Source organism: Phyllostomus discolor, chromosome 5, assembly GCF_004126475.2.
Source record: "Phyllostomus discolor isolate MPI-MPIP mPhyDis1 chromosome 5, mPhyDis1.pri.v3, whole genome shotgun sequence".
NCBI lineage: Eukaryota > Metazoa > Chordata > Mammalia > Chiroptera > Phyllostomidae > Phyllostomus > Phyllostomus discolor.
In genome coordinates, this window is record NC_040907.2 from 29954380 (window position 1) to 29975263 (window position 20884).

The window sequence follows — 20884 nt, forward strand, 5'->3', positions numbered from 1 at the left end:
TGCTTCCAAGAACCTTGTGAAATTCTCCGAGCACTGTCCATGGTATGAGGTTTCCTGGTTGCTCACAGGGAGCTTCCGACAGCCGTCCTTTCCCAATCCTGGGGCAGCCAAGCCCCCGTTCTCCTCAAAGTGGTACCGACGCCTTACCCGGTCCCTTTCCTGGGGCCCAGGATGCAGACGAAGCGGAGCACTAATGTGACCTGTCCTCTCCCCAACACCCCATCCCACCCGCCCTCCAACACACACACACACACACACACACACACCCCTTTTCCTCTAGCCTGGGACTCCCACCTCCATCCACCCACCCCGTGAGAGTCACACAGTCCCAGGGAGTTGCTCTGCAGCTCCCCTGCCGGTTTCACTGGCGGTGCCTTTCGGCCCCAGTAAGCTCCGGGCTCTCGGGGCTCCACAAGTCCCCAAGCCCACGTGCTCCCGGCCTCCGCCTCGAGGCACCGCCCTCCCGCTAGGCGCACTCGGACTACATTTCCCAGGGTGCCCAGCGACGGGTCCTCGGCTCGGCGAGGTCCTCGCGCGGCACGCCGCTCCGTCGCCTGCTCGGTGGCGGGCGGACTGGCGCGAGGACAGGACCAAAGACCCGGAATGAGTTTCCGCGCAGTTCCGCTGGCCGTGCCGGGCTGTGCCGGGCCGGGCCGAGCCAGGGCAGATGAGGGGAAAGGACGGGGCCTGAGTCGACGGCGCCAGAAACTGGCGCTCAGGGCAGCCTGCTCCTCGCTAAGGTCCCCGCCCCGTCCCGGCCGGGCTGGCTCGCCTGTCAGTCACTGGGGCGGAGGCAGTGGCGGTAGCGGGGCCACAGCCGGGCGTTGAGAAGAGCGCGGGCCAGGCCGAGCGGAGGGGACCTGCCACAGCCCCTCAACCTTACGGACTCTTCGCTCCAGACGGTCGAAGCTGCACCCCGCGCTTCGTTGGATCGCCTTCCGTAACCCGCGAAGGGCTCTCTCCCCCGTGACCTCCCACCCCAGTGACCTCCTCCTTGGACCCAGGAGTGCACTCAGACGAGGGTGTTGTGGGTACAGGCCATCGACCCTGTGACCCCTCACGGGCCAAGGGCTCGGTTTTCCCCACCGGCCTCCCTCCCCTATGACTCCCTCCTCACAGATTCTGGAAATAGAGCCGTGATCTGCCATTGGGACCCCCGCCTGAGAACTCGCAGACGGCTCCCTCCTCGGAGTCCCCCGCAGTGGGTCTCCTCCTAAGAGCACCCTTCTTGGGTTCTGGCAAGCCTCCCCCCAACCCCCAACCGAGGTGGGGAGGCCTCGGCAGCCATGCCAACCCTGGGTACCCTGTCACCACATCACTTCCTGGTCACCCAAGCCAAGGTCTAGCAAGGGGGGCCAGCAGCCAAGGGGCTGGGGCAGGAGAAGGTCAGGGTCCCCCTCCCTGCCGGGGAGGGAGCAAAGATGGACCGGCGGGAGGAGCAGCCGGGGGCTGCAGGGGCTGGAGCAGCACCAGCCTTGGACTTCACTGTGGAGAACGTGGAGAAGGTATGAGGGCCCTGGGGTGGGCACTCCAGTGACAGAGCAGAAGTTCTGGGCGCTGACATTAATGCCAGAGCCCAGGCCTGGGCTGGGTGCCCGCTGGGATGGTGCCCCCAGGACATCTGGCATTAGCTGTCTCTCGGGGCAAGCAGGACAGCAGTGTTCCAGTGCCCTAATGGGCTATATTTGGCTTTCCTTAGACATGGGTCCTCTATGCACAGATACTCTAGGGTCTTGGGACGATCCCACCAGAGTGCTGATGGCCTAGACCTCCAGCCAGATTGGCTGTTCTCCTGCTCTGTGGGAACTGCATGAGCAGTGCAGTAAGAAACCAGGAACCCAGGAGACCTGCAGCTCAGTCCCCAGCAGTCGTAGTTATGCCTTACCATTCTGGACCCTTTTTGTTGAAACCAGGGGCTCAGAAAATAAGCTGGGACTAAAATAATCTGGGTTATGTTTTCACTCTTTCTTGGTGAAGGGTCCTTTATTGTAAAAAGCCAGGCAGGAGTATGGCTGGCCCCCTTTGTTTTGTGCTGGGTCCAAGGGGCCTGGTTTCGCTGGCAGCCTCGGGGTTCTTTCCTACTCGTCTGCCCATATAGCTTCCTGCCACGGCCCTCCCAGACTCCCTCACTGCCCAGTCCATCTTTTTTGAAAACTGCCTCTCTGGTTCTCTTCTGGGTTCTTCCCCCAGAGGCCTGGAATGCAGAAATGCATCCCTGCTCCCAGGATGAGTGGGGCTACCTTGATGGAAAATAGGGAAGAGTTGCAGATACTCGTTTGTTATTCTTGAGCCCTGTTCACCATACCAAATGGTGAGGATGCTTCCCTGTTGCTGCTTTTCTCTGCCTCTGCATCCCTGAGCAGCCAAACAGGGACAGTAGCCATAACTGGCTGTCGGAGGGACAGATACGGTCAAGTCTACTGTGATGGAGACTGCTTAGGGGGTCAGAGTCTTAGTCTCACTCTTCCACCCCCTGGGGCTGTGCAGTGTTGGCATGGTGGTGCACTGTTCCACATGCTACCAGGGAGATAAATCTGTTTTCTTACTGTGTGAAGTCCCAGTAGAATTGGGACCCTGGGGAATTCAGCCAGTTGAGAGCTCCAGGCTAGGCATTTGCCAGGGCTGCAGGCTAAGCCTTCTCTGGACGAGCTTTTTGGACACTCTCCTGCACTCTCTGAGGGGTTTTCTCACCCCCTTCTCCAGTATGGGCTGCCTGGCAAAGTCTTAGTCCTTCTCACATTTCACACTGGCTTTGGTACCAGCATCTGGGGTGACCTAGGGATGATCCTAGGGGAGCTGATGGAGCTTTTGGAGTTGATGGGAACAGCTGTGCCTGGAAGGGTCAGGGCCTCTCAGGCTGTTCCGTGCTCTTCTCAAGTTTAGCTTCATCCCTGTGGAGCCATTCCTTCCACCTGGGCCTTGCCCTTTACCTCACATGCCTCCCCTTCGATGAGCTCAGTCTCCCCTTTTTTGGGTGTGTGTGCTTTCTTGTGGAGGTTCACTCTTTGGACCCATAATGTTTTGCTATAAGGAGAAGAGGATATGATAGAGCATGGACAAAGTTCAGGCTCTCAAGATATCAGCAGGACCCCAGGCCCAGGAAACTGCAGAGCCTTGAGCTCTCCCTTTCTGCTCAGCCCCTCAGTCAGAAAGAGAGAGCAGTCTTGCAGGACCAAGTCACACCTTCTTTCCTGGGCTCTGGCAGGACCCAGAGTGGCCAGCACCTGCTCAATCCTGTGCTGTCCTGCAGGCGCTGCACCAGCTCTACTACGACCCCAACATTGAGAACAAGAATCTGGCTCAGAAGTGGCTGATGCAGGCCCAGGTCTCCCCACAGGCCTGGCACTTCAGCTGGCAGCTATTGCAGCCCGACAAGGTGCCTGAGATCCAGTACTTTGGGGCCAGTGCCCTGCACATCAAGATCTCTCGCTACTGGAGTGACATCCCCACTGACCAGTATGAAAGTCTAAAGGCACAGCTCTTCACTCAGATCACCTGCTTTGCCAGTGGTTCCAAGATTGTGCTGACTCGGCTATGTGTGGCACTGGCCTCGCTGGCTCTCAGCATGATGCCTGAAGCTTGGCCATGTGCTGTGGCAGATATGGTACGACTCTTCCAGGCTGAGGACTCACCAGTGGATGGCCAGGGTCGCTGCCTGGCTTTGCTAGAGCTACTGACAGTGCTGCCTGAGGAATTTCAGACCAGTCGCCTGCCCCAGTATCGCAAAGGCCTGGTGCGGACCAGCCTGGCAATGGAGTGTGGGGCTGTCTTTCCATTGCTGGAGCAGCTGCTACAGCAGCCCAACTCACCCATCTGTGTGCGTCAGAAGGTGCTCAAGTGCTTTTCCAGCTGGGTACAGCTGGAGGTGCCGCTGCAGGACTGCGAGGCGCTCATTCAAGCTGCCTTCACTGCTCTGCAGGACTCGGAGCTCTTCGATAGCAGCGTGGAGGCCATTGTCAATGCCATCTCGCAGCCTGATGCCCAGAGGTGAGCTAGTCCCCATTTTTCCAGAGAGGGACAGTCTGCTCCTCCAGCCACACGTTCATCCACCCATCTGTTCAATAAACTCTAGTTGGGTGCCTACTGAGTGTGTGGTCCTATGCTGGAGGTACAGCAAGGAACCAATCAAGACAGGGCCCCTGTCCTATGGTTCAGAGAGGGAGACAGACATTAAATGCCTAACCATCCAATGAATTATTCAATTAACATAGTTGACTCTCCTCTTTCTCTCAGCCAAGTTCTGGCTATTCTGACCCTTACCATATTTCAAATCTGTTTGCTGCATTTCCACTGCCACCACTGTAGTCCAACCTGTCGTCACCTCCCAGATTACTGTAGAGCTTTCTCACCAGTCCCGATTTTGCCTCTTACACCCTTCATTGTCTACCCAGCTGCCAGAGTGATCTTTTCAGAATGAGTTTCTACACTTCCCTTTCTGCTCAGAACCCTTCAGTGGCTTCTCACTGCCCTTAGGATGAAGTTCAGAGTCCTTACCGTGATTCCTGGAGATGTGCCCAGTATGGCATCTCCAGCCTCGTCTCAGGCCATGCTCCTTGCTCTCTTCACTCTTATAGCCTTCCAGTTCCTTCAATGTCCCACGCTCCTCCTAGGCTCTGAGCCGTCACAGGTACTTGACATATCACCTCTGCCTCAGCTGAGACTTCACGTCCTCAATGATTTTTAAGACTAAGTTTGGTCTTCTCTATTATTTTTATCTCAGAACTCCCAGTGTTTTTCCTCCTTAGCCCATAACACAGTTTCATTATAAATTAATGTATGTCTCCCCATTAGTTTCTCAGCTCTGGGAGAATAGGCATTCTGTCATTTTATTTTGTCACATTGTGCCTGGCAGCACTCGGTGGCATTCAGTACTTTTTGAACGGGCGAAAAGTAGGAGTTTCCTGAGTGATGAAGGGTAGGAACAGGGCTAGGAGAGGTCAGGGGGCGGAGGGAGCGTTGCAGGCTTCAGAAACGACAGCAGGTGCGAAGGCCTGTGGTGGGTGGTACCATGGTGCATGTAAGGATTCAAAAGAAGGTAAGTGAGTGTAGTGAGGTGTTTGTTCAGCAAATGTCTATTAAGTACCACCTGTTTCTGTGTTGGGCCCTGTGCCGAGCAGTAGGAGCATGAAGATGAATGGGTTGATTTCTGCAAGTTAGGAGCTCATAACCCAGTAGATACACGGATGGGCACGTATAGTCCCATGTGATAAATACTCTAATGGAGAGACCGGGGCTGCTGTAAGAGCCTAGAAGAGGCATCGAACCCAGTCTGTGGGTCGTGAAATGTTTCCCAGAAGAGGCACCAATGGAGCTGTGCTTTGAAGGCTGTGTAAGAGTTGGTCAGATGGAGGGGGAGGATATGGTGAGGACGTTTGGGACAGATGAAAGGGCCCAAGCAAGGGTGTGAGAGAGCCTGGTGACTGGGTGTGATTAGACAGCAGGGTTTCAGGGCCAGTGGTAGGAGATCTGGGCCCAGATCACGTAGGACCTTGTCAGCCAGCTTAAGATTTCAGTCTTCATCCTGAGGATGATATAAAAATTTCAAGCAGTGAAAATGGCATGATGGAATTTTTGGAATAAGGTGGACTGGCCTGGGCAAGACTGGAGGCCTGAGGTTCACATTTCAGACATGGGGCTGCGGGGGCCCTTGGCAGAGTTGGAGGGGAAAACGGTGCTGAAAGAGAAAGCACGAGGGAGTGGTTAACAGCGCTAGCCTTGGCATTGATCACATCTGAGTTTGAATCTTAAATGGTCCATTTACTAGATCCGAGACCTTGGTGAGCCACTTTTAAGTCAGTTTTCTCATCAGTAAAATGCGTGTGATCACATCGACCTCACAGAGTTTTAGATTTAAATAGGATAATGTGCACAGGGCCTGTGTCTGGTATTTTATAAAGACTATTTTGTTAGGGGGATAATCAAACCATGCCTGTGGAAGGTTTAGCATGGTTCCTGTGCACTCTATAAACTGCAGTTGCTAGTATTTTATATCATTATTACATTGGTAGTTAGTATGATGCTTTCCCCTGGTTTCCCAGGTTTCCCTACTTAAGTTGGGTACCAAGTCCCAGGTCAAGGCCTTTCTTGGAAGCCTGAAGCTCAAGTGCTGGCTGGGCTCAGACAGTTAGGTAAGGGGCATTGGCCAGGGCCAGGGTGTGGGCAATGTGGGATGTCCTTGGATACACCCAGGTTTACCGGTGGCGCCAGTCTCCAGGGCTTTGGCAGGTAATTGATGCCTCTTCTCTGAACCAATGAGCAAGCAAGAAGCCAGTGAGGGAACTCACAGCCTCCTGACCGCCTATTGGCTGCAGCTCCCTTTGTTGCTTAGCAACTCTCCCCATTTTCAGCTCTGCTCCTGGATCTCTAATTGCAGGTCTGGGCTGAGCTCAGTGTGAGTGGCAGCTAAGGAGTCCCAGCAGCCGTGCCCCAGCAGCTCGAGCTGACTGACTGGAATCAGCCCTCTTGAACCAGTCTCAGCCATAGCCCTAAAGACATCCTCTCTTACCTCCTTCCCCCCAAACCTAGAAACTTCTGGGGGCTTCAGGTTTTTTTCCTGTCTACTCACAGTTCTCAGGTGCAGGTGCCCAGGTGTAGAAAATCTATGCAAGAGTTTTCCCAGTGGGTGGGCTACACCCAGCCCAGGGTCAGATTTTGAACCTTGCTGTATTCTTGTCTAGTTCACTAGCACTGATTGAGAAGGTCACCTTCAATGGTTTTGACTCCCCGGCCATCCAGCCACCACCTTGCCCAGGCTTCCTGACATCGCCTCCCCTCCGCTAAGGCTGTGTGCGCCCCAGTCACCCTGTTCCCTCTCCTCCACAGCTGCTGCTGCTCTCCGGGCTCTCTCTCCTTTGAAGTGTTTCCCCCCCTGTGATAGGTTTTTAATCCTGGAAAAACTTTTCACTGGTGGCTGGGGGAAGAGAGACAGTGCATTACACAGGCTTGTGGATGCCCCGTCAGTTAGGACTTGAGATGTGGGCAGAGACCCGTGCAGATCCTTTGGGGAAACGCAGGCCAGGCTCTGGAAGGGAAGCAGACCTGCAGCAGCGCAAGGGCCTTTCTCAGCCTGGAGCCTGTCTCTCCGTTTCTGTGTGACCTTGAGTAACAATCTGAGTCCTTCTGAGCTATGCTGTCCTTGACTTATTATCAGCCTCAGCTGAGACAAATTAAGAACCTTCATTGAGGACCTACTGAGTACAGGGATTTTGGCAGGTGTGAGGGAGCTTTGGAATACCGTGGGGGTGCTTTGAGGGTGGGGCACTACCTCCTGCCCCCCCATCTCAGCTGCTGGGGAACTCACGGGTCATGGCCTCGGCCATGTCCCTGCTCTTTGTGCCCGAGTCCAGCCTGAAGGTGCCTATTGTCTGATGGTCCAGCCGGTGTCAGGATCATGAGACTGAAGCCTCCCCAGCTGTCTCTAGGCAGCGGCCTCTGGGGCCGTCTTGGGCTAGGGTGTGCTGGCATGGACATCTGATCTCACCAGAATTGGGATGTGGAGGGCAGCATACTGGACTAGTTGCCTCTGTCCACATCTTACGCCTAAGGTTATGGGGCTACCTGCCTAGCAACATGCTTGGGTAAGTCCAGACAGAATTCCTGGACATTCAGTATTCCCCCCTCCCACCTCTGCATAGATTGGTATGGTGACACTGTGATTGACAGCAGAGGGGTCCTAAGCGCCTGATTCTTCCTGAGAGTGTCACTTTCTCTGCTTAATCTGATCTCTATAGAGCAAGCTACTGGGAAGGAGTCCAGTGGATGGGCTAGCCTTCTCTCGTCTCTTTCGTGTACTGTGCTTCCTCTACCCCACCCTTAGGGATCACTGAGCATCAGATCTCTGAGCTGCACTGCCTTTTTTTTTTCTCATTCAGCACTGTCTTCCTGAGCAATTCCCCAGCCGTCCTCTGATGACTCCGAAATCTGTCTATTCCTCTAACCTCTCTGTCGGGTTGCATGTTTTTATATCCAGTTCTCTGGACACTTCTACCTGCATATCTCACCAGTATCTCGGACCAAACATGTGTAACGGCCCAGCCTCCCATTACGTGTGTTGCTGTCCTCCTGCAGCCAGCCCTCCAGGTCTCAGTGCACAGCCCCACCGTCTCCCTGGTTCTCTAGCCAGTAACCTGAGACTTGTCCCTGACTCTTCCCCATCTTCTCATCAAGTCCTGTTCACTTTGCCTCTTAGCTCTCTGAGTTCATCATCTACTTCCCCTTCCTGCTGCTGCCAGAGGATCTAGAATTTAGGATTTGGTAGCGGGTGGGTGGAAGGCAGAGATTGACGCTCGGAGGAGCTGTCGCTGCCTTTCGAAGCCTTTAACAGGGTTCCCAAACCTGTGTTAACTCTTCTCTCTCCCATCCTGTTCAGTCTCCTTGAACAGTGTCTGTGTTAGTTTTCTGGAGCTGCTGTCTTAGAGTACCAAACTCGGTGGCTTTCAAGAGCAGAGATTTACTGTCTCACCGTTGTGGAGGCTAGTGGTCTGAAACCAAGGTGTCAGCTCCGCCTGAAATCTCTAGGGAATCCTTCCTTGCCTCCTCCCAGCTTCTGGTGGTTTTCCAGCCCTCTTTGCTGTTCCTTGGCATGCAGCTGCGTAACTCCACTCTGCCTCTGTCGCACGTCATTCTCCCTGCAGGTGTCTGTCTTCATGTGGATGTATTTTTATGCAGACACCCATCATACTGTATTAGGCCCCCCCGCCATGACCTTATCTGTAATACCCTATTGCCAAATAACGTCACGTTTTGAGGTACTAGAAGTTAAGACTTCAACTTTTTTGGAGGAGAGAATGACTTAACCCCTAATAATATGCCCTCTGGCCCCCTAAAATTTATGTCCTTCCTGTATGCAAAATACATTTACCTCATCCTAAACTCCTCCAAACTCATAATGCATCCCAGCACCAATTCTAAGTCTAATAGGAAGCACAACTGAACCCATAATTCTGACCTTACACTTTCTTCCCAGCGTTGCCCTGGAGGTCTCTGACCTAAGGTTCTTCCTGACATGGGCAGCTTCAAAGCTGCCATCTCGGCTCTGACCTCTTTTCTCTTTGGATTTGGTGTGGGGAGGGGGCTTTAACGGGACACAGGGAGAATGTACCTTTCTTTCAGATCTGGTGAGGGATAGGCAGGCGGCTCTGACGGGTCTCCTCCCCTCGTGCCTCCAGGTATGTGAACACACTCCTGAAACTCATCCCACTGGTGCTGGGACTGCAGGATCAGCTGCGACAGGCCGTGCAGAATGGGGACATGGAGACCTCCCATGGCATCTGTCGCATTGCTGTGGCCCTGGGCGAGAACCACTCTCGGTGAGGAGTGGGGCGGCTGGGGGTGGAATTTAGGGTACTCTAAGGGGGGAGAGGTGCCATGGGAGCCTCTTGGGGTCAGTGGAGTACCCTTACTCTGACTTCTCCTTCCCAGGGCCTTGCTGGACCAGGTGGACCACTGGCAGAGCTTCCTGGCCCTTGTCAACATGATCATGTTCTGCACGGGTATCCCTGGCCACTATCCTGTCAATGAGACCACCAGCTCCCTGACCCTCACCTTCTGGTATACACTGCAGGTGTGTCTGTGACCTCTGGTAGGAGGGGGCCGTGATGAAAGAAGGTGGGCTTCAGTGGCTGCTGACGAGGTGGCTCATACTCGTCCCTGGCTCTCTCAGGATGACATTCTGTCTTTCGAGGCCGAGAAGCAGGCTGTGTACCAGCAGGTGTACCGGCCGGTCTACTTCCAGCTGGTGGATGTGCTTCTGCACAAGGCCCAGTTCCCTTCTGACGAGGAGTATGGATTCTGGTCCTCTGACGAGAAGGAGCAGTTCCGAATTTACAGGTGATGGTGGCAGGCTGGTGTTAGCCCTTAATGGAGTCCTGAAATAATGAAGGCAATGCGGGGAGGGGCCCAAGGCCAGGCCTTCTGAATCCCGGGACCCCTTTCCCTGTTCCCTAAGCACTTTTACAGGGTTTTGAGGGGACCAGGGTGGGCTCCTGGGCTTGGGGGCAGGATCCAGGCTGTATACAAGGCCTTCATCTGCTTCTCAGGGTGGACATCTCAGACACGCTCATGTATGTTTATGAAATGCTGGGGGCCGAGCTGCTCAGCAACCTTTATGACAAGCTGGGTCGTTTGCTCACCAGCTCAGAGGAGCCCTACTCCTGGCAGGTACCCCCCAAGCCTGATGCCCTCAGCCCTCCCAGATCTGTCACACCCTGCCCTTCAGCCAAGCCAGTGGCTCCCTCTTTCCCCAGCACACAGAGGCCCTGCTCTATGGCTTCCAGTCCATTGCAGAGACCATCGACGTCAACTATTCTGATGTGGTACCTGGGCTCATCGGCCTCATTCCGAGGATCAGCATCAGCAACGTGCAGCTGGCCGACACCGTCATGTTCACCATTGGTGAGACCTGGCACATACCCATGAGCACATTCTCAGAGCCGTAGTCATCCGTCCCAGCTACAGCCAGCCTGCTGGGTCCTATCCAAAATGGGAGAGACACAGACACCCACACATGCAGTCGGTGTTGCAGCCAACTGACTGTCCTGGCACAGCTGGGGGTCCTTCCTGCTGAGTGTGTTGAGCTGCAGTTCAGCGAGGCCAGTTCACTGTCAATGGAGTAGCAGTGCTAGGCCTCTCCTGAGTAACTCCTTCCTGCTTCTCAGCTTCATGGATGATGTTTGGTCACGTGCATGCATATTTGCCCATTCAGTCCTTTGAATGAGCACTGCTCTATATGGGGGGCTACAACCTGACCCTGCTTGGGAGCTCTGTCTGCCTCGCAGGGACATGGCCTGCCTCAGCTACCCACCCCCTCCCTTCTTCCTCCAGGAGCTCTGTCTGAATGGCTGGCTGACCACCCCGTCATGATCAACAGCGTTCTGCCCCTCGTGCTGCATGCCCTAGGCAACCCTGAGCTCTCTGTCTCTTCTGTGTCCACCCTCAAGAAGATCTGCCGAGAATGCAAGTATGACCTGCCACCCTATGCTGCCAACATTGTAGCTGTCTCCCAGGTATGCAGAGGTCCTGGGTGGTGCTGGGCCTGGGGGCACTCCACTGCTCTGATGCCATATTTCTTATTTTTATCCCCAGGATGTGCTAATGAAACAGATCCACAAGGTGAGCTCAAAAGTTTCTAGGGGGTTCGCTGGGGACATTGCAAGAACCCACAGAAACACTATCTACTGTGTGGGTCCTTATTCTCTGTTCTTGGAAGCTTCCCCAGTCAGTTCATTCTCCCACCCACAACCAGGTGTGTTCAGGACTGACCCTCCATGTTCTACCCCACAGACGAGTCAGTGCATGTGGCTGATGCAGGCTCTGGGCTTCCTGCTGTCAGCGCTGCAGGTGGAAGAAATCCTTAAGAACCTGCACCTGCTCATCTCACCCTACATCCAGCAGCTGGAGAAGCTGGCAGAGGAGATAGTGAGTGAGCATGGGTGGGGTGTGTGTGGCTGGGGAGGGGCAGGGTGGGATGCTGGGGCTTCCATTTGTGTGGGCTGTGCTGCCGAGGGGTGGGGTTGGAGCTGGCAGTCAGAACTGGGGCCAGGGCTCCAAGCTGGACCGGGAGATCCAGAACTGGGCTTGCTTCTCTCCACAGCCCAATCCCTCCAACAAGCTGGCTATTGTCCACATCTTGGGGCTCCTCTCCAACCTCTTCACCACACTGGATGTCAGTCATCATGAGGATGATCACGAAGGCTCTGAGCTCCGGAAGCTGCCAGTGCCCCAGGGACCCAACCCCGTGGGTGATGTTGTCATTGCCATTGCCCCCACCCCCCACCCCTGTGGGAAAGTCATTGTCACCTCCAACTCTGTGGGTAATATTGCCATTGTTCCCCTGGGGCATGATGCATTTGGTCCCCTGACCCTGTGAATTATCATTGCTCCCCAGCTCTGTGGGGAGTGATGTCATTGTCCCACCCTGTGGGTGGTGTCTTTGTCTCCAGCCCAACTCTGGTGGTGGTGTTGTGGTTCCTCCACACCATAGGGGACACTGACATTATCCTAAGTGATGTAATTATAGACCCCTGTTTAGCCCCCAGCTCTGGGACCTTCTTCTTCAGCATTCACTGTCCCCTCTGGGCACCATGGATGCTTACGTGTCCTGCATGTAATCATTTTTACCTTCGAGTTGCTCCCGGTCAGAGGAAATAATGTAAACAGATTGTTCCAAAGCACTGTGACAAGTGCTGGAGTAAGCTTGGGCACAGGGGGTTGGGTGACCACTTAAAAGCTGTTTGGTGTGGGGCAAGCTTCAGCTTCCCACTCAGAACTGTGGCTCTCAGAGTATTGGCTTGCTCATCTCATACAACTTCCAGGTAGCAGATGTGGTCTTGAGTGAAAGCACTTTGCATACTGCAAAGTTTTGTGCAAATGTGAGGGATTGCTTTGATCATCGTTCCCAGTGCCCCCTTCACTGCTTTCTCCTGGGGCACCAAAAAGCAGGAAGAGGCAGAAAAGGAAGCCACAATGTCCTGGCTGCTCTGCTCAACCCCCCACCCAAGTCTCAGTTACCCTTTGGCTCCAGACTGAATCTCTCCCCCAGAGCCCCTTCTTCTGCAGCAGCCGCCATCCTGCCTTGCCCCGCCTCCCAGGCCCTCCTTCTGCTCTCCGCTCCTGTGTCTCTGCAGCCCTGGGCGCTGTCTAACCTGAGCCTGTGTGGGTGAGACAGTGTCTCCTCGTCAGGGGCCAGCCCACAGGCTTTTGACACTAAGAGTTTTACTGAGCGGAAGTGTATAGAAAGTGATTTCTTTTAAGTTACAAAGTTTTAATAATCTTATGAAGCACTCATAATATCCCTGCTTTGCAATTTGAGGCGTCTCCTGAGAAGATCCCTAGAGTTCAAATAATCCTCTTTCATTCATGGGGCTTTGAGCAAACACTGCTTATGCCAGGGTTTCATGAGCCGAGTTGTGAATATGCAGCCTAGGGGTGAAAGGTTTGAATTTGAACTCCAGGCCTACTTCTTACCACTGCGTGCCTCTCGGGTGGGTGCCAGTGTCGATGGGGGCCTCTGACGTCTTCCCATGTCTCCAGGTGGTAGTGGTGCTGCAGCAGGTCTTCCAGCTCATCCAGAAGGTGCTGAGCAAATGGCTGAACGATGCGCAGGTGGTGGAGGTGAGCCCAGACGCTTGCTGTGTGTCTGCCCCATGGTGACTTTTCCCAGAGGAAGAGCAGAAGGAACGTGTCACTGCCCCACTTAAGCTTGCGATGGTCTTGAGGAAATAAAGGAGGTGAATCCTGTCCCATAGATATAAGGAATCTTTTGGAAAGACATTTAAAACTTTCCAGTGTCACAAGAAGTGCTCAACCAAAGGACTATGATGTTGTGGCCGAGTGACAGTCAGGGATCCACTTTAGCATCAGAGACCAACCTTCGGCCTTTTTCAGTTGAGGATTTTGTTGCTGTTGTTGCTCCCAGAGAGGAGATGGTGGAGATGTAAGTAGGAAGGGTTGAGTTACAAAGTTCTGGCCTATGCCCCTCTGAAAAGGGCCTTTCTGCCTCCCGCCTTTCAGGATGAGGGGCAGGCTTGTGGGTCAGGCACCCTTCTCGGGCCTCCTCTGCGCTGGACCTCCACTCCGTTCCAGCTGATTGGGACTGGCTGACCAGGGCGCTTTCCTTTTCTTTCTTTTTTCTTTCCAATTGAAATATACTTGGCATATAACAATGTATAAATTTAAGGTACACAACATAGTTGTTTGATACATTTGTATATTATAACATGATACAATTGCCACTATAGTGATAATTAACAGGTCACATACTCAGGATTTCTTTTTAGGGGTTAAAACAGTTAAGATCTAGTTTCTTAGCAAATTTGGTGATTATAATACAATCTTGCTTCCTATTTCATGGCCCTTTGCTTCCTCCCAAGGCGGTGTGCGCTATTTTCGAGAAGTCTGTTAAGACGCTGTTGGATGACTTTGCCCCCATGGTGCCACAGCTGTGTGAGATGCTGGGTCGGATGTACAGCACCATCCCCCAGGCCTCTGCTCTTGACCTCACTCGACAGGTGGGCCTTCTAATTGGGACAGCCGTGTTCTAGATTTCATCCCAGCCAGAGATCTGTCTGACCCAGGATGGGGTCAGCGGGTGGAGGGGGTTGGATGGTTGCCCTGGCGGAGGCCCTCGCCTGCCCTCCAGGGAGGCTGGCCTGTCCTGAGAGGCAGCGCCTAGCTGACCAGGTTCCCTGCTTTGTTGTAGCTGGTCCACATCTTTGCTCACGAGCCTGCCCACTTCCCCCCAATCGAGGCCCTCTTCCTGCTCGTCACCTCCGTCACACTCACTCTCTTCCAGCAAGGTAGGTCCTGCCCGGGGTCTGTGCTGCTGCCGCCACTGCCACTGCCTCCGCTTCCCCGACTGGGGAGCCACAGCTGCCCACTCTGTTCTCCTCTGTCCCCTGAGTTGCACTTGCGACTTGATGGGAAACTTATGGGATGAATAACTGTCACCTTACAAATAGCTGACACCTTAGGCTGAAGTGGATAAGAGAGTGAATGATGTCTCTGGCATACTGGGCTCAGGGCCAGTCTGGATGATGGGGAAGGTAGGGCCAGAAGGTCGGAGGGCTTTGGGGTACCAGGCTGGCTCCCTTTCTTTGGGGTATAATTAAAAGTAGAAAGAGCGTGGGCTTTGAAGTCAGGTACACCTAGATTCTAAGTTCATCACCACCAACAAGTTGTGTGACCTTGGGCAAGTCACTTGCCTTTGCAAAGCCTTTGTTTCCATATCTGCGAAATGGAGACATCTTATACTTGACAGGATTGTTGGAGGCATTACAGTAGCATCTTTTGGGCCCTTGGTGTGAGGTTTTTGCACACAAGTGCTCAGTGAGTGCGGATTCCTTTTCCTGCATCGAGGCTTATTCCCTTCCAGGCCAAAAGCCTGTGGCTGTGGTCCTACCCCCCACCCTCATTCACTGTGGCCCTTAGCCTGAGAGGGTTGGGAAAAGGGGGCTCCAGGCTTCCCCTGGTGTCTAACCAGGCTTCTAACTTGGAAATGAAGCAGCACCATTCTCTGCCAGCCTCACGAAGCTTGCCTGGACTCATGCCCGCAGGTTTGAGGCTCGCCAGGGGTCCCAGCTGGAGCCAGAGTGTTCTCTGCTTCTGTCCTCGGTGTCTGGTCACGTGATGCTGGCCTCTGCGCTGGTGGGCTGCGGGCAGGTCCATGGTGGGGAGAAACCCGAGCCAGAAGCCCAGATGTGGTCATCCCCAACCCCACTTCTTTCACTCCTCGCACCCAGCTGGGGACAAGTCCTGACGGTCCTGGCTCCTCAGCATCCCACAGTGTGCCCCCTGCTCCCCACCCTCCTTGGCCAAAGTCTCAGCACAGTGTCTGCATCACCTCAGCACCTTTCTAGCTGGCTGTCCTGACATCCGCCCTTCTCTCCAGTCCTTCGGCACCCTGCAGCTGCCATGCTCTTTATAAAACACAATCTAAGCATTTTCCCCACCTGGCTCCAAACCCTCTCATTGCTCCCCATTGCTCTCAGGTTAGCACCCCGCTCCTACCCACCTGGTGTAGCTCCTGCACGCCGCTCTACGTCCTCTCCTGCCAGCCTCCCCGTGACTCCAGCAGTCCAGCCACACTGACTCTTCCCTTGCCGTGTCCCAGTTGGTCCCTGTGCCTTGCTCCTCTGACTGGAATGCCTAAAGCTGTTTATTGGGTAAACTCTCTCTCCTTCATGCCTTACCCATGCATCATTCTTCAGAAGCTTCTGGGAGGCAGAATCAGGTGCCTCTGACTTTGTGCTGAACCTGTGTCATGTACACACTGCTGATAAAGCACCGGTTACACTCAATAATCAGCCTTCACGTCTGCCTCTGTCGCTAGACTAAGCCCCTCAAGGGCAAGGCTGGGTCTCTTCTCTCTACATCCCATGTCGAGAATGAGGCCAGCACAGAGCGGACACAGATGCAGTTGGAGAAAGGAGGCTGAGGGCTCCCCGCCCTGGGTCCCTCCTTCCTCACTGTCTGGCTCACCACTGGCAGGACGGCCTTTGCTGGTCAGCCTGTTGTTCCCCCGGGTCCAAGGAGTGGGATGCATGTGGCCTGCCTTCCAGGGCTTGAATAACTCAGGGTTCAGATGTGACAGGGGGAGGTTTTATCAGTGGCTACTCACAGCCTGGAGAAGAAAGCAGGAAGAGATTATCACCTGCTTTACGGTGGGGAAACCGAGTGTGGCTTGCGCAAGATCACACAGCTCCTTAGTGGTGTCTCAGGCAGGCATCCCTGCAGTGCCTCCCTTCGAGAGTGGAGTGGCCTGGGCAGCAGCTCCGGGCGCACGCCTTATCCTTGCCACAGATGTCATCAGAACTGGAGCCAGAATATTGTCCTGTCTCCTATGTGTTGGGCTTGTTGGTTGTCTGGAAGGACAGGGTGTTCCCCTTACCTGTATGCCGTCCCAGTCTTGCCATCCCTGCCTTGGGCTCTGCCTTTCCACTGCACCCTGGGGTGACACATTAGCTGGGCTCCCTCTCTCTTCATGGGGGACGATGGTGGGAACTGGTCCTCAGCCCTGAGCCTGGTTCTCTGCTGAGTCCGTGTCCGTGTGGAGGAGCTTTGCTGGGTGGGACTTCCTCAAGATGCAGTTTCCTTCCCTCAGCCCTGCCAGGGGCTTGCCTGGCCTTCCTTGCAGCATACTGGGCACTGCCCTACCCAAGAAGGAGTCCTCTGGTTTCAGTGGACCCCATAGGTTCCTTTCCATGGCCACACCAAGAGCCCTAAGGCCATCGAAATGAGGGGGGTACCTGCTCAGGTCCAGACACCCCGGCCATTTCAGGGTTTCACCCAGGCCTCCAAAGGAGGTACCAAGAACCAACCGGCCCTGCTCTCCGGTTCAGTGGCTAGTGATGGGGAGGTACGTGCTAGGAAGCAGTGGAGGGCTGCCCCAGCTTGCCGGAGGCCAGAGCAAGAGTGCGGGGCTGTTCCTTCAGCTGTGTGGGGTCCAGCATTGCCTGAGCACAGAAGGGTCACGTGGGGGGCCGCCCTGAGGAGGAGTGGGGCATAGGTGGAAGCCCCCTGGGAGGGAGCTGGGGCAGGCCCGTCGTTCACTCTGCCGTCTCTTTCTGTTGGGCTTCTCCCAGTTCATGGTTTTTGTATGTTTTGTTTCTTTATCTTGCTTCCTGCTGCTCATGTGCCCCACGCTGTCTCCCTGCAGGCTCTCAGTCCCACATAACTATATGAGGTTGAGTTGCTGTTTGTATAATTTTTTCTTAAGTTCCATCTTTATTATATTTTAGGGCCCAGGGATCATCCTGATATTGTTGATTCATTTATGCAACTCCTGGCACAGGTGTGTTTTAGTTTTATTCATTCACGTTCTGTTCTCTCTCTTTCTCTTTCTCTTATGTTGAAATTCAATTTAAGCCTATTTTTAGCTTTCTGTTGACAAATTTTTTTTCTGTTCAGTTGAATAGAGTTTCTTCATCTGTTTCCGTGGAAGTTGACAACCCAACATTCTCCTTTAGTGCCCCTCTGCCTCAGCTAGCTCAGCCTCCTACAAAGACCAGGGAGAGGCCCATCCCGAAGGGAGGGAGTGGGCTGGCCTGGTGTGGGTGGGCACGGGAGGGGTGGCACCCGTGCCCAGCAGCTCCTGTGCGGCTGGGGTGCCCAAGAAGTTCAGGGACAGGACTGGAGTTCAAGGGCCCGGGGCTCACTGTCCCCGTGCTCCTGCCGGGGACTGCCTGCCTCGGCGCCCCCAGCCTGCTCCTGAGAGGCAGGCTGGGAGGAGCTCCGAAGGGGGGGCCGAGATGAGTGTGCTGCGGGGGAGCCGAGTGCGGCTGTGGGACGGGTCGTGCTGCTGCTGGGAGGTGGGCGCTGGCTCCACTGCGAGGCCGTGTGGGGTGTGTTCGCATGTGGTGTGTGCTGGACCTCACCTGCTCTGTCTGGAGTTTGGTTTGGGAGGAGCAGAAACCACAAGCCGCTGTAAGTAGTGTGAGTGCTACGCTGGCTGTGTAATTGGAGTGTGGACCTGTGCACCGACGCCTGTTTCATGTTGACGTGCTGTGGACACTGGTGGGTTTCGACTGTTGATGTGTGTGGGCAGCGCGTGTGTGTCGGGCTGTGGGGAGCACTGTGTACTACGGAGGATAGCGTACGTGTTGTGGTGTTGGTACGTCTGTGTTGGGGTATGTGTGTTGGGAGAGAGATGTGTTAGGCTGTGGGAATGTGGGCTTAGCATACAGGAGTTCTGTGTGTTATCAGGTTCCTGCAGATTGGGGGAGTCCCATGGGCTAATGTAAATAATGTGGTATTTGCTCAATCATTCCACAAACATTTCCTGAGGGCATATTACATGCTCGGTACTCTGCTAGGCACTGAGGGTGCAATGGTGAGCGGCAGCGGGTATGGTTCTCCCTCTCTGGTAACTTATCGTTTATGTGGGGGCAGGTGAGAGGAGTGGGGAACAGGGAATGTGTTCTGGGCCTGGATGGGTGTGTGTGGGGGCAGCTTTGGGCTGAGGGCATGTGAGTGTATCTGCAGGTGTCTGCGTTGGGAGGGTGTATGTGCCAGACGGAAGACTGGGCAGGTTGAGGGTGTGGGTGTGGGTGTGGACATGGTTGGGGATGTGGGGGACTGGGTGTGTGAATATGTAGTGAGGGTGTGTTGCAAATGTGGAAATGTGGGAGAGTGTGTGTGTGTGTAAGGGATGTGATAGAAGTGTGTCTGAGGGTCAGCAGGGTGTTTCAGTGATGGTGCTTGTGGGGGCGCCTGCGTGTGAGTGTGGCGGACTGGAAGGCATGCAGGGGCTGCAGGGTTAGGGTGTGCGTGCTGTGCATTGGGAGGCTTCGGGGACCAGCAGCATCTGATGACTGCTGGAGCTGCGCAGAGCACCTCCTGCCACCTGAGGATGTGCTAGTCATGTCCTGGTACCACTTGGGGTGGGCTATCTGCCCCCGGTGCTCCCTCCATGCCCCCACTTGGCAACACGACCCCTGGCCTGAGCATGGCCGAGAAGGGCCTGGACACAGGGCACCCTGGGGGAAAGGTGGGGCTGTGGCCCCAAGACTCCTACCTTCCTTTTCCTCTTCCTGATCTGAAGGGTGTCTGCTCAATGACAGGACACAGGAGGGGGCTGTTGGGCTGTGTTCCCCGTCCGGCTGCCATCTCTCCTTCCTGCCGTCCAGTTAATAAACAAAGGGGGCCTCAGCTACCTCTCTGAGTCAAAGCCGGGTCACTGCTGGCCACCTGGAGCCTGCAGGAGCCTGGCCCTGATGGAGGGGAGAGGGGAAGGTGTTTGCCCAGGCAGTAACTTGGGACCCAAGCTATCTGCATTATGAACCCCTCTGATATATGCCAGTGTATTCATGTACATGTACATGGACATGTACATGTACCCAGCATTCCTTGGCTGCTTCTCTCCTGGCCTACTGAACTCTGGGATGGTCTGGGTGCCCCAGAGATGGCTGGGTAGCTAGTGTCGGCAGCCTCTGCCTGTGGTGTGATATTGGGCCCTGGGGTGGCAAGTGAGTGGGGGGAAACAGTCCTTGGAGCTGGCTGGGGCTGGCCTTACCAGCTCCACCTCCTGCAGGCTCTGAAGCGGAAGCCAGATTTGTTCCTGTGCGAACGGTTGGATGTCAAAGCTGTGTTCCAGTGTGGTAAGTATGGCCGGGTGCACAGGTGGGCTTGGGACCCCCTCTCAAGGATCCTTAGGCCCCATCTGATCTGCCTCTGCCTCTCCCACAGCTGTGCTGGCCCTCAAGTTCCCTGAGGCACCTACTGTCAAGGCCTCCTGTGGCTTCTTTGTGAGTGCCAGGCTGACCCCTGACGCCCCCCACCCCTACACCCAGCCTGCCCTGCCCAGGCCTCCAGAGGGTAGGGGTGTGGTATACAGGTCTTGTCTCTGGGATGAGGGGCCAAGGAGCTGGGGCTGACCGGCCTCTCCTCTCCATCCTCTGCAGACAGAGCTCCTGCCTCGATGTGGGGAAGTAGAACCCGTGGGAAAGGTAGTACAGGAGGATGGCCGTGTGCTGCTCATAGCAGTGCTGGAGGTGAGGTGGGCAGATGGGGGCTTCCTGGGGGTGCGGTGGCCCTCGCTGCTATGGCAGCTGCCCTTTTGGGAACCTTGAGCCTTGGGTCCCCTAAACTCTCTAACTCTGTTTCTTCCTAATTTAAATGCCTGAAAGTTGTAAGAGTTGCTGGGAGGACCAGCTGGCTCTCAAAAAGCAGCATTCACCTGTCTGATGCAGTATGGCTGAGGAACTGTGAGGGGGTGGAGCATGGCTTGGCACCTTTGCTGCAGAGGGGGCAAGGCCTGGTATACTGAGAACCCGTCTTCCTCAGGCCATTGGGGGCCAGGCCTCCCGCAGCCTCATGGACTGCTTTGCCGATATCCTGTTTGCTCTGAACAAGCACTGCTTCAGCCTCCTGAGCATGTGGATCAAGGAGGCATTGCAACCACCTGGTTTTCCCTCTGCCCGCCTCAGTCCTGAACAGAAGGACACCTTCAGCCATCAGATCCTTCGGTGAGCAGAGCCGGCGGCACCTGGGCTCAGGTCTGGAAGAGGCAGTTAGTGGTGGATGGTGCTAACTTGCTTTCCCTTCTCTCCTTCAGCGAGCGAGTGAACAAGAGGCGGGTGAAGGAGATGGTGAAGGAGTTCACACTGCTGTGCCGGGGCCTGCATGGCACAGATTACACAGCTGACTACTGAGGGGCATTCCCGCCCCACCCACACCTCCTCACGCCTCCCTGTGCCCAAAGAGTAAACCTGGACCCTCACTGCACTGTTGTCTCTGCTTCCTTTCTGCTGCCACTGCCACCTAACTGGGTGGCCCCAGAAGGCCTGGGGGACGGATGGAAGGATGCTTGGACCCAGGCCTTGGTAGGAAGTAGTGGAGCCAACCTCTTGCTCCTAGGGTGGAAGGGGCACTGCCAGAGTCAGCTGCTCCT

At 55.0% G+C, this 20884-nt stretch overlaps 1 protein-coding gene across 3 annotated transcripts; it reads left to right on the forward strand.

The window, feature by feature from the left end:
- The first annotated feature begins 515 nt into the window (after positions 1–515).
- On the forward strand, positions 516–20710 carry IPO13 (importin 13). Of its 3 annotated transcripts, none has more exons than XM_028511436.2 (20): positions 516–1505; positions 3251–3987; positions 9168–9308; positions 9421–9562; positions 9662–9828; positions 10038–10158; positions 10245–10392; positions 10822–11003; positions 11083–11109; positions 11281–11415; positions 11591–11734; positions 13030–13110; positions 13869–14006; positions 14198–14294; positions 17235–17287; positions 19526–19592; positions 19681–19739; positions 19896–19985; positions 20278–20459; positions 20549–20710. In XM_028511436.2, exons 1-20 carry the CDS (start codon positions 1422–1424, stop codon positions 20643–20645), a joined length of 2892 nt encoding a protein of 963 aa, XP_028367237.1. In that variant the 5' UTR covers positions 516–1421; the 3' UTR covers positions 20646–20710. The 3 variants fall into 3 exon arrangements, 2 of the variants coding, with proteins under 2 accessions (XP_028367237.1, XP_035881807.1); XM_036025914.1 differs by lacking the exon at positions 516–1505 and adding an exon at positions 1531–2311; XR_003684592.2 differs by lacking the exon at positions 17235–17287 and having other exon boundaries at positions 616–1505.
- The last annotated feature ends 174 nt before the right edge of the window (positions 20711–20884 follow it).

What these genes read in the sequence shown, in the direction of transcription:
- IPO13 (XM_028511436.2), top strand. Translation starts at nt 1,422, where the DNA reads ATGGACCGGCGGGAGGAGCAGCCGGGGGCTGCAGGGGCTGGAGCAGCA. An exon ending in ACGATGCGCAGGTGGTGGAG is followed by an intron (nt 13,111 to 13,868) that starts GTGAGCCCAGAC and finishes CTTCCTCCCAAG; the next exon opens with GCGGTGTGCGCTATTTTCGA. An exon ending in AGGCCTCCTGTGGCTTCTTT is followed by an intron (nt 19,740 to 19,895) that starts GTGAGTGCCAGG and finishes CATCCTCTGCAG; the next exon opens with ACAGAGCTCCTGCCTCGATG.